Raw genomic sequence first — 13,066 nt, forward strand, 5'->3', positions numbered from 1 at the left:
AAGAGTGAACTGGCCTTGGGATTTGAATTTCTTTGTGAACTTACACCTACTGTCCAGTTGGAGGCAGTGTGTGGAATGACAAGGATCCTACAGTACACCGTCAACATTTACTTTCAAACTGCTGTCTGTAATGCAAGAAAAACTAGACATGCGTCATTAAACAGAAATACAAAAATCCTTGTATAATTTCATACCATGAGTATTTTTTTTATTTTTACTGGTATTAAAAAAAAAAATAGTGCTTTTTACAATTTAACATTTAGAGTTTTTGCAATGCAAGGCAGTTTTTAATAACGATTTGGCATTATGTAAATGTGTGTGTGTTCCATGACAGAACATAAATCAAAGTGGCTCATATTAGCTAAAGACTTCACTTTGTACCAATAACCAAGGTTGTGACAAAATTGAGAGGGAAAACCAACAAAGGCTTATTGTTCTGGGAGGAGTTACATAATACAAAAATGCTTTGGATCCATACAAAAAAAAAGAAAAAAAAAAAAGAAAGAAAAAGTCCTGGTTACAAAAATAGTGCTTCACCAATAGCACATTTGTCTTGCAATTATGGCAGACAGAAAACAGGACAGACTGGAGAAACTTTGGATTAAGGCAGTGCCTTAAGGCACTGTGAAAGGTTAAATGTTGCACATTTGTAGATGGTTGTTAAAGATTGAATGAATGGAGTCTGACAAATCTATGCAAAACAGCATATCATAAAAGATTAAAAAAAATACAAAAGTTCTACATCAAATTTGATTACAATATTAGACTAAAAAAGCCACGTGAGTGGGCTGTTAGTGTCAAACGTACAGTTGCAATGGATGGATTAAAAAAAAAAAAACATGAAATTATACGCAGTTTAAAGAAAGACTTAAGGAAATGTTCATATGGTGGTCTTTACAAAAGACAATTAAAAAAAATCCATGTTTTTAATAAATGATTTAAATGCATGTCAATAAAACAAGTCCAATATGTACAAAATAAACATCATGAATAAATATGGGCAGTTTATTTGTTGAAATCTCACCGTTTTAGTTTCCCACCACTGGAGTCACATCTTAGCAGAATTTCCATATCTTTCCTCCAATATGAAATACAAATATCCCTCATGACACAAAACACAGTCAGAGTGCCTCAAGCTCCGCTGCTCTCTAAATGAAGGAACACTTTAGGCATATTACTCATGATCTCAGAGTATGAACTCCAGGAACTGTTCATCACTTAAAGTGTCCAGGGAGAGGCAGTTGGTCGACCTGTGGCCATAGAAGGAGGGTTTGGCTTGGCAGTGCAGATAGGGGTAATAACTGGGATCTACTGATGTCTTTGTGCCTGGTGTGACGTCTGGGAGCCCAGAGGTGTAGTTGTGGTACGAAACGGATGGCAAGGCCATTCCAGTGGGTGCAGAGGGGGGGCAAAGATGGACATCATGTAGGCTGTGGCGACTGGGGAAAATCTGCGGTCTGGACTTCAGGATCGATGAGAAAGAAGAAGAAACTGATGTTAACAAATGAAGGAATTACAATCTAACATGAAGTAAAGGTGTGCTGGGTTATAAAATTTCCGAGTGACTGATTTTTACCATTTTCTGGATAGGCAACAAAGTATCTTGATCAGCATGTTGAGGCTGCCTTTTGTATACTGTGGAGTCCACATGATTTAAATTGTCAATATTGGTAATGATGAAAGTGGACCGAGTTTCAGAATAAAAGCCACTATTACAAAATGTGGAGGAAGACATGCACTTCACTGATACCTGGTGATTGAGTCTCTGCAGAGCATCTTGCAAAATCCACATCAAGAAGATCAGCCAGCTGGGACATTTCGCACCGCTCATCAACAAGAGCCTCCTCTGGACTACCAACACTGGTTTTGATCGCTAGAAAACAGAATACATTTTAAGCAGGCAAAATCATTTTTCACAATTACAAATCTAGAAAAAAGTTTTAAATTTAATATTAAGGTCTAATAGAGATTAGAAAAATAATTCTAGAAAAAAACAGTACAGTGCTTTGAAAATTCATTAGTCCGCATACAGAATTCTGTCTTTGCTTTACTGTTGCAGTTAAACTTTTCAGGTCATTAAATGAACTTTTTTTTTTTTTTTTATTAGAAGCAGTCCTCAAATGATAATCTAATTTACTAAAAAGGCCTAAAAGCCATCAGAACCAACCTGGCCATGTGTGAAATTTAATGCTCGTTAAACATAGCTTTTGTTGCCAACTTTTAGATATACATCTGGGTTGCTGTGTGGCTCCTAGATGAGGCATTAATGCACAATTGGAGAAAATTTAGAAAGCTAGTCTGGGAATTCATTCATCATTGTTCCAGGTTTCCTCTATTGAGGTTAAGGGTTCTCACTGTGATTTTCTGATCTCCCAAATCTTTAGCCTTAGATATTAATGACTTTCATCTGTTTTTGAATTTCTGCTTATTGGGATATGATGCGTTACATATTTTAGCCTAATTCATGGTGTCAGACTAGTACTACACTAGCGATTTCTTAGTTTGACAGGTCTGGCAGTAATCCGATATGGATGTGGTTAGTAGCATAGGATCAGAAATTGTGCTTAGTTATAATTAATTTATGATTTAACCTTTCCACATAAGGAAAAATTGGACTAGATAGCTCGTCAACCCCTCTTATAAAGGAAATAATCATTGAAAACTACATTTTGAATTTAATAAGGTTATCTTTGACTGTTATGAAACATTAACATGTGACTAAGAGCAAAAACAGAAACAAAAAGAAACCACAAATTCTGTGAAAACCTTTTCAAGTATTTAATGAAAAAACAAATCCCACCTCCATCTTGTCGCTCTTCTCTTCGACCTTTACTGCCTACGTCAGACTCAGAGATGGAGGAGCTGTCCTGGCTGGTTGCTGAGCTCAAACATTTCTCCCTGTGTTGTAGACCCTCTTCCCCCATGGAGGTCATCTCTGTGCTGATGCTGTGCTGGCGGGCGTCTGCTTCAATGCCTGAGCTGCCAGTAGAGCGTCGAGACAGACCAGGGCTGCTCTCACTGCCCGGCGGATCCAAATCCAGGTCGTCACTGATGTAGGACTCTCTGTAGCGCTTCTTCTCTAAAGATTCAAACGACATTGAAAGTTGTACAGCCATATTTAATATGTGCGTAAGTAAGTTAATTAGACTCCTTTTTTCAGTGGGTGGAATAATTTTTATTAATGACAGATTTTACTACCAGGTCAGAGTGGTAAAATTTGTTTCATTGAGTGTCTTCTTAAACCCCCTGGTGCTGTTTGGCTGTACTCTCAAGAGAAGAGATAAGAGGGACTGTAGACGTTAGCTTGTGTGGTATTGGACGTTCATATTGTAGGTATATTTGGCATTTCAAATATTTAAATATAAATTTGACTTGGGTACTCTAAGGGAGGTCTATTTATAGGTTGAGGGAAAGTCAGGAACTGATGCTGTTAAACTGTCAAACAGAAGTGGGCATTGTATTTGTGTTCATAGTATAGAGGTCCTACTGAGGTCTATACAGCGGCTCTACCAAACAGCGCTAATCCCACACTTTCTTCTCTTTACCTTTGCTTTCCTCCACCTGTCGCAGGTGTTTGAGGGCCGGCTGCAGGCTGAGGTAGACCTGGTGGCTGTTGCTCAGATGCAAGAGGAGGTGTCGAGAACGGAACGACGAGCCGGTGTAGTAAACCAGCTTCCTGGCTGATGGCAAGCCATCTGGCTGGATCTCAAATTTCTTCCCCTAAATGAGACAATGTAAAATAAACTGTGAATATCCATTAAATAATTACAAGGAGTCCTCTTACTCTCAAGAGGGAACAGAAATGTGCAAATGAGAAGCGTCCATACCAGGAAAGTTAGACGGCCGACATTTGACCAAGGGAAGTCGTACAGCAGCTGTCGTATGTTGTTCACTTCCTACAGAGACAAAGCAGACATTTAATTAGCATCTTTTTGAATGTGGAATATGGAATCTGCTTTAATATCTTTTAGAACAAGTGATAATTAAGTATTTTTTTTATTTTGGTGCCATCTGGACTTTAATAAGACCAAGAGATACTCCAGATACATCTCACAGTCTGTTGGCTTCAAAAATCAGTCAGGCCTGGTGGCTAATCGCTAATCCCTCCACCCCCATTCAAACAGCCCCTGATTGACAGATCAAACAACTGACAGGCACAGCAGGCGGCTATCTCTTAACGGACTGCTTAGTGGCAAACCCACACATTCCTCACACAGCTAGTCTGGGGGGTTTATTAGGACTACGAATACAAAGGAGAACGTTTTGGAGCTAACACAGAATCAGTTTTTGTGTACACATACACCGACGTACAAACTGTGCATTAATAACACGCACCTGATAAACCTGCATTCCTCGCAGGGTGAGACCAAGCAGCGCTGTTCCTTTCTCCTCCTTTTTGTCCTGAAGGAAAGAATGATGAGATGTCAGAGAGGCATCCGAGCTGCTCAGATAAGATAACTCTAACAGCCAAACCTCCCTCTTAGGTCATGGAGAGAAGCAGAGCTGATGCTAACAGAACATTTCAAACTGCAGTCTATTGTGCAATAAATTGATCAAGTTTCAAAATATGACTCAGTAGATAAGTTGCTTCAAATATGGAAGATGACACACTGGAAACACAATTGCTAATGTAAAGGCATGAACCTTTTATTCTTCAAATGAACAGGATTTCCTTGAAATGAGTCAAACTTCCTGGCAGTTGCTACAACATTCTGGAAATGTTAGATTCCATAATCCATGTAGATTCATAAAATTGTAAAAAAAAAAAAAAAAAAAAAAAAAAACCTTGATCATTGCAACAAAAAAAAAAAAAAATCACAATTACACTAGAAGTCTGGACTGGATTATCTGGACAACCTTTTTCCATACTTGTACAGAATGACAAAAATCTAATGTCATCCTTCTCAAAACTCCATGGGAAACTTGAATTGAAACGTCAATCCAGTTGCCCAATAATTCAAAGAGTTACACCCATAAATCACAAGGATTCCCTTTGAAGCACCATGATGAAGTGTCCTGACCTTTTGAAGCCTGTAAAATGTGACGGGGACATCCTCCAGTTGGCACGAGTCTCTGATGAAGGAGAAAATGGCATCACGAGTGGACATGCCCCACAGCTCCTGGTGCACTTTGGGCCCATGACAGAGAAGGTACTTCACCCCACGTTTAGCTATGATCTTCAGAAGGAAGGTGGGACACAGCTGACATTTAGTGCCTTGCAAAAGTATTCAGACCTCTTGAGCTCCTTCAGACTTTGCCACAAACATCTTTGACCAAACAACCTAAATACAATCTGCTACACTTTGGTTTTTATTTATTCAAAAGAATGGTGAGAATCATGTATCATTTTTCTTTCGCTTTACAGTTTCGCAATGCTTTTTCTGATAGTTTTTCAAATTACATCCTATTAAAATACACTGCAATGTATAACTGTAACATGGTAAAAAAAAAAATTGAAGGTGTTTGAAACTTCATTTTCTACAAATAATCACTAAAAAAAAAATTCTAAATCTAACTAAATAAACGAGTAAATATCAATATCATACACAGGTTTTTTTGTGTGTGTTTCTGGCAAATGTTAGTACATACCCAGGGGGGAAAGTAGTCCTTAGGTTCAAAATAGGAGGTGACCTCCATGCCCTCCCTCTGCATCGGGCAGTCACCGAGGTCAGCCTGCAGAGCGTAACCTGCCAGTTGGAAGTACACCTCCTCCTGCTGACGACATTCAGAGCGCCGGACCCGCTCCCGCAGGTCAGAGTAGTAGAAATGCCGTGCCTTTCTCTCACTGGTGCCAGGAAAACAGTCCCCCCAAAACAATTCAGATATCAGTCACAAAAATAACAAATGTTGATGGAAAATAGGGAAAAGAAAAAAAGCCATGAGCAGAAGTGGAGGGGGAGGGGGGCAATGCATGTTTGGACATACCAAAAAAGTCTTCCATTTTCAACATAGAATTGCACTTTAAGGAAGAGCAGTAAAGGGATTTGTCTCTTGAGTGTTCCCTGTGGGGAAAAAAAAGAAAGAAATATTACAATAGGGTTGCATGTGTCGCCACATAGCTTCTATAATGCCTTGCCAAATATTTCCCATTTGGTTGGGTTCGAATCACAAATATTGGATGCCATTAAAATTTAAGTAAAATGACAATAACAACCAGTGCATAGTTGTGACACTGAAAAATGTGGTGCGCACCAGAGCATCTTGTTCCATATGCTTAGTGCCTTGCAAAAGTATTCAGACCTCTTGAGCTCCTTCAGACTTTGCCACAAACATCTTTGACCAAACAACCTAAATACAATCTGCTACACTTTGGTTATTTATTCAAAAGTATGGTGAGAATCATGTATCATTTTTCTTTCACTTTCACAGGGGATGCAACAATCCATCCCCTGCATGGATTGTTGCAAAACTTGTGGTTTTGTCTCACATAAATTGCTTTCTCGTTAATAAAGATACAATTTCTGAAGATTACCAATAGTGATTCCGTCTCATTCTTCCACATCCTGTCAATCAAAGTTACATCTGGGTAAGCCTGCAGTTGTTTGACAAACTTTCCATTTTTAGATGATAGATTGAATGGTGCTTCGTTAGATGTTCCAAGCTTGTGTCGTTTTACAACCTAACCCTACTTCTCCATATTGTTGTTCCAGGCATATCTGCTGTATTCCCTGATCTTCATAATGCTGCTGTTCTCTTATTATGCATTATGTTAATGCTGCTGTTGGCTGTTCATTTACAGTCAGGTAAACTCCATCCACTTCAAATATATCTAGGTGATTTCTTGCACGTAGTTAGTGGCATCAAAGTATTATAGTACTATATTCCACACTGTTTATATTTTTTAAAAATGTATATTTCTTTCCATTCCACAGTGAAGTACTACTTTGTTCTGTGAAGATGGTGTTTGCAGTGTGACAAACGTGTAACATTTTAAGTCATATATAGACTTATGCAAAGCAACGATATGTTCTGCTTAACTGTCAGGTATAATTTAGCAAGTAGGCTAAACAGAAAAAGGGCAAAAAAAAAAATCATTAAAATTTACTGCAGGTGTTAGCTGCTTTACCTTTCCTGAATCTTGCCTCCACTCCTTGGAAAAGTACTTGGCCAGTTTCTCTTCCATGTCTAAAAATATGTGTTCATTGTCTAGGATGGAAATGGAAAAAAACAATATCAAAGAAAAGGAGACAAAAAACAACAAGAATGACATAGGCTATAAAAATCTACTCCTACTCTAACTAGAGTCATTAGAGTGATAGAAGAGCAGCCTGGTATGGTACATTTGAGATAATCTACCGAGGAAGTTGCAACCACAGTGGTAATTTATGTGGTATCGTCTTCTGCCAGGTTCTGAGTCATGACTTGGACAATATATATATTTTTTTTTTCGTTTTTGTTCAACCGTGTGTAGCCAAAACACGCTCGTCAAGTTATTTCACAACTTGTTCATTTAACCCATCTCCTCATATCCACTCTGACTCACTCAGACTCCCTTGCCTCATATCCCTCATTGAGGCCCTTTGATTAACAGCTGAATGAGGCTGTCTGTGTCATGACAAATCCATCCCCGACTCCCACTCTCCTCTTCCCATCATCATCATCAACCCGTCCCTCCTCAGTGAAGCAGAGGAATGCAAGCGTGCATTCCAGGATTAATGAAGTTAATATTACAGGAATCCAGGCCCGAGTGATCGCTGAACCAACACCACAAAAACAAAAGGCTGTTTGTTGAAGTGGTGAGCCGTACAAGATTACCGGGACATTTCCACGCATTTGTAAAACGGGAACGCTGGAAAACAGAAAGTTCAGGACTTTGCTTTGCGGCTAAACTGGATTACACCGTTACATTACACAAACGTGGAGAGCAGAGTGGCATTTCTTGTTTGAGCAAAACGGCTTAATTGTGGACAAGTTGTTTCTAAAGTTACATAAACAATTGACAGTGGAGCAAACCATTGTACCATAGTGTAAACAGTAATAAAGCAGGCTGTTAATGGTCATGTCTTCTCAGGCTTTGGAATACTTTTGCAGGAGTTGGGTGTCAACACGAAACTTACCTCTGACTACTGTGAGCCCAAAGAAGTGCATCTCTTTAATTCCAAGAAGCTCCGCAATACTGTTAAAAACATCCTGTCCGGTAGACTTTAACTGAAGTCGGTGAATAAGAAAAATAAAACGGAGAATTCTGTATTTACTACACATTCACACTGAACGAATCACTGTGTAGATACGGGCTGGTCATTGGTATCAAGGTATGCCAAACTTTTAGAAGCTAAAAACTTTGTAATTAGTCAAATATTTTTATACCATTCCTAAGGTTTATAGGTTTTTAATGAGATGCATTAGAAAGTGCTGGGGTGACCACAATTTTCTCTGTGTGGAGTTCTGCCCCTTACCCCCACCTGTTGCTGAGCAAAGGTAGGAAAGAATAGGAGCTTAAAAACAAACCAAAAAAAATGACTCTTGCACTTTCCCCTTTGCGTACAAGCAAGTCAAATTAATATGGAAAACTATAAACAACATGACTGTACAACTGCAGACTGCAGGTTAAAAAGTATACCAGTCTGTGCCATAAACATGTTTATACAAGAACTAACGTTATTATAACTGTAATAATCTGGGGGATTGAGATAGCTCTCCTCTTGCAAAACTGACTATTTGTGAAAAAAAGGCTCTCAATTCTACCCAAAACAAACTGGCTAATTAAAATGCCCAATATCAGCTCTTCATAAACATTTTGTAATCTAGAAAAGATAAGAACAGTTAATACAGGATGACATTGTAAGCAATGAGAATGTTTACTTAGTAAGTAAAGGTTTACTCATATAACACCTTTCAGAGAAATTAAAATCCACAAGAATCTGAGAAATAAACTTAAATAAACAAGAAACAATGAAATGCATCCTTAAAGACACAAGATCACAATTTTTAAATGGGACTGCCATTAGATTTTGGTTTTAGGACCCAAAGCCTCAATTTGAGTTATTGATATAGATGACAGGTATTGATTAAATTTAGGGTCTACTTATTTTATGTTTTTGCTGAAGTGTATACAATAAGCTCAAATTAATTACTAGATGTGATAAAAAAAAAATTGATTTGCAATAGTCAATGTTTTATTTTAGAAGTCTTATAATATACTGTAGCTTTAAAAATCTATTAGCAACTGTTTTTTCTATTAAATGTATTGCTTTGCAACAGGTGATCACACCTTGAGAACATCATACCAGCCCATGCCTATCACTGTGATAAAACAAAAACAAGACCATCAAAATATGGGGATTTAGATTCAAAGCTCCATTGAGCACCCACCCCGATAGTGACGTCCAGCTGGCTTTTGTTGGGGAGGAGAACACAAACGGTTCTCTCATGCTTGGTAGGTGTTGACATGTCTCATATGGGTCTGTGACAAGTTCTGTGTCTGAAATGAACCGTTTCACAACTGTTTCCGCTTCTTCTGGCTTTTGCTTTTTAGGTGTTCAAGTAAGTTCAGCCATATTGCATCTAGTAAAAGAAAAATAGACAAATAGCATGACAATTAAAGCAGCAATAGAATAAAGAAAAATACATAACATAGTGCAGCAACTGTTAGATGTTAAAAAAGGCAGCTGAATTCAGAAAATGATCAACTCAAGTGTGATCTGACGTACTAATTTGGCCTCACACATCATGTTCATGTTGAAGCAGTTTATGAATTGTCAAACAATAATCAAATGATCCAGTTTATATTTTAGCTATAACCAAATTATTCTGCATATTTTACTTCTGCCACATGCAAAAGGCAGATGGAGGAAAAATGGAATATTGTGCAATGCTCTTTTAATATCCTGTATTACTAATATGTTTATCTATGAAATGATGTCCACAAAGAAAAAGCAAAAGAGGTTGTGTTGCGCTGCAGTTTCCCCGTCTATGCAACAGGAAACTACCTTCTAACCATAAATGTTTATATTAACCATAAGCGAGAATCATCTTAGAAAGAAAGCTTAAAAAAGTCAGTCTGTATGTAAATAATCTATATATATTTCCCATATAAATATGACACTGTTCTCTATATTTTCAATAACAGTTCATGGAATTTCATTGTAACTGAAATAGCAGAAGTGGAGGGGGAGGGGGATTGATTAAAAACAATCCCAACTTTTAAAAACATAAAAATCCTATTAAAAAAATTAAAAAGCTATGGATATGAAAAAAAATGAATTGCCCTACAATGTCTGCAAGAAAATGTTTCCCAACAAAAACAAATAGTTATGATAATCCTGATATTACTTTAATTTACTATGATTTTTCCCAAAAATCAATTAGTCTAAAACAATCCCCATCTAGGATGTCTAATTATCCAACAAGCTTTTTTTTGTGTTGAATTGGGTAAAATGAATCCAACAAACTTGAATTTAACACGGGACCAGACAAATCTTAAACTATCTGTAAAAGAAGCCAAACCACACACTCATACCAATACTTAACAGTAAAAGAAATTCTTCACACGTGAATATCTTAGATTCCTTGCACAAGTTGCATTTTATCCTGATAATAGTTTCTAGACTGGAAATATTGGAACAACTATGTTGATTGTGTTTGTAGTGTACCCAACATAAAATCAGAAGTGATAATTTGAAGTCGTTCTTCCAACAACTAGGGTTCATATATTTTGCCTCGTGGGGACCCAAAGCCCCACCTGGTACGTCTAAGAATCATTTAATCAGGTTAATTACTGCTGTGCTCTGACTCTGATCCTCTTAAGCCCCACTCTGACCAAAAAAATGAAGCAAAAACAGAACGGGGACCTGAAGGGAAAAAAAAAAGAAAAAGAAAACACACCACTTCCAAAACTAATGCTTCCTCTTGTGTAAAGATTTATAGATAGCTGCAGTTAATTAAGTTGTATTTATTTATTTATGTCTGTTTGACACCAAAAGACCTCAGGAATTGAGTTTACAGGAAGATACAAGACAAGATTAATCTACAGGAGAAAAAGGAAACATTAAAAAGAGGTGTTGCCAGTGAGAATAACAAGTTGCGTGAACTACCAGAGCAAGTTTTCTTGGCTTTTAGGGTCCAACTGAACATGATTTATGAACAAGTTCAAACAAGACCTCGCTGATGACTGGGTGTCGACACAAACAGACATTAAAAAACCTGAAATTCCAGTAGCATGAACTCAAGGAAGTCATACTGAAATTTAAATTAACATTGAAAAAAAAAAAGCCAAAGTTACAACACTAAGTTCATTTCCACACTGGGAATCAACTTTAAAATACTTTTTTTTTGTTTTACTTTAGGTAAAATTACTCTAAACTAAACATACGGATCTGCTACTTGAACCGACTCAACATTTAAATCAAAGAAGGTCGAGAGGTTTTTTTCAGGAAGGCACCAGCTGTTGGAAATTATGTTTTTAAGTTGCAAAAAGAAAGAAATAAAAAAAAATCTGACATGAACATAGACCACATTTATATATTGGACTGCACGTCTGAAAAGAGAATAAACCTTTGCCGTTACTGCATTTAGCTGCAAAATAAGTAATAAGCAAATAAAAGTCCAAACTGCTCAGACCGGGCATCACATGAGAACTGCCATCTGTATGCTTTAATTCCCCTCCAAGACTGGTATAATCCTGACCTCTGAGAACACTGCTGCTGCTGGCCAGGGGAAAACAACATCGCTCGTCTGCAATGTGCAACCTCTCTCAGGTTTGAGGAATACCCGACTAGAACCCTTAAAAGCCCCACTGGAAAATATAAAAGGGGGCATTAGCATAAACAGGGGAACACCATGTACATTCATCCCACTTTAAAACAATAGAGTGAGCCAGATTTTCAGCTTGAGGGGAGCTGGTTGGCATATGAGTCCTGACAGGCGTTAAGAGTTTACAGCTTTGCAACATAGTTTGTACTGAATGACTCTAATATTGTGTTTTATTTAAGGAAATACTTGTAGGCAACTGACGCAACATCCCTAAAAGTTTCTACCAAAGTTACTCGTTTTACTAGTTGAATCACGAATCATAAATCTGAAAGGGGGAAAAAAAAACATTCTGCTCGTTTCTATTTAAAAAAAAAAAAGTTCGGTTACTCAGACACTGCAACAAGTGTAGTACAAATAGTTTAACGAATAACTTACTCTTACAGAAATTACTGCCAGAGGCGAAGGAGCCCAGTTGTCCACTTGCAGGTATTTTCACGGTTTGATAAAAACGTTTTTAATCAAAGAAATGATAAGCAAAAAACTACAACAGTTGCACTTCTTAAATGTTGTACTCCACCTTGCATGTGTATGCCTGCGTTTAACCACCCTGACGCCCAAACGTTTGAGCGAGACCATCTAGGATTATTTATGGGGGTGTTGAATGGTTCTTTCAGAAACTTTTCTTCGCGCATGTTACGATTTAAAGCCCCCCTTTTGTTACATTTTCAGTTACAGTAGTTCATAAGAGAAAAACCAACATGTTAATTAATGGGCAAGGTTCAACCCATTAATATTTGAAAGAAGCATTTTTTCTTCCCCCTCCTTGGGTGGTTTGTGAGCTTTGCTAATTAGAGGCCCAGGCTCTACAGGAGCAGTAGAGGCATGGGTTATGCAATTAATTTGAGTTAGGCCATTATTAAAACATTTAAGAGAAGGAGTGTGCTGAGTAAAATCCACTTTATACTGTCAAAATTCATCACAAAATAAATAAATAAATAATATGACCAAATAAACTTTAGCCAGGACTTCTTCCGAACAGATCTAATTTAGTCAATACTGCCACCTTCAGGATCATTTACGTCAATGCAAATGCAGGGAAAGAATACAAGACTTGGAGCGCCTGATATTCTTCTGCTTTTCCTCGTTTATGCATAATTACCACCACAAACGCCAGCTGGTGATAAACCTGGGGCCTGCAACTTTTACGATCCATGGAGCTATTTTTGCCCACAGTTCAGCTAAATACAACTCACTTATACCTGAGCTTTATTTAAAAAATTACACGACAGGACGTTTGACAGCACTTTAAATTCTATTCCTGGTTTTAAAAGAAAAACACAAAACTTGCAATATGCTGACTGATATTTCCTTTTAT

General features: G+C 37.6%; 1 protein-coding gene across 2 annotated transcripts; it reads right to left on the bottom strand.

The window, feature by feature from the left end:
- Positions 1-183: 183 nt before the first annotated feature.
- Positions 184-12,293, bottom strand: LOC116713118 (FERM domain-containing protein 6). Of its 2 annotated transcripts, none has more exons than XM_032553090.1 (14): positions 12,133-12,293; positions 9,313-9,504; positions 8,058-8,148; positions 7,067-7,146; positions 5,926-6,002; positions 5,590-5,785; positions 5,022-5,177; positions 4,336-4,401; positions 3,828-3,896; positions 3,546-3,720; positions 2,801-3,079; positions 1,751-1,873; positions 1,577-1,635; positions 184-1,462 (listed from the first exon to the last, which is right to left on the bottom strand). In XM_032553090.1, the coding sequence occupies exons 2-14, from the start codon at positions 9,388-9,390 to the stop codon at positions 1,187-1,189; spliced, it is 1,725 nt and encodes a 574-aa protein (XP_032408981.1). In that variant the 5' UTR covers positions 9,391-9,504; positions 12,133-12,293; the 3' UTR covers positions 184-1,186. The 2 variants fall into 2 exon arrangements, with proteins under 2 accessions (XP_032408981.1, XP_032408980.1); XM_032553089.1 differs by having other exon boundaries at positions 12,127-12,292.
- Positions 12,294-13,066: the final 773 nt, after the last annotated feature.

The sequence above is a fragment of the Xiphophorus hellerii genome, chromosome 22 (genome assembly GCF_003331165.1).
Source record: "Xiphophorus hellerii strain 12219 chromosome 22, Xiphophorus_hellerii-4.1, whole genome shotgun sequence".
Lineage (NCBI taxonomy): Eukaryota > Metazoa > Chordata > Actinopteri > Cyprinodontiformes > Poeciliidae > Xiphophorus > Xiphophorus hellerii.

What these genes read in the sequence shown, in the direction of transcription:
- LOC116713118 (XM_032553090.1), bottom strand. Translation starts at nt 9,390, where the DNA reads ATGTCAACACCTACCAAGCATGAGAGAACCGTTTGTGTTCTCCTCCCC. An exon ending in GAGGAATGCAGGTTTATCAG is followed by an intron (nt 3,897 to 4,335) that starts GTGCGTGTTATT and finishes TTGTCTCTGTAG; the next exon opens with GAAGTGAACAACATACGACA. An exon ending in AGAAGAGCGACAAGATGGAG is followed by an intron (nt 1,874 to 2,800) that starts GTGGGATTTGTT and finishes TCTGTTTTCTAG; the next exon opens with CGATCAAAACCAGTGTTGGT.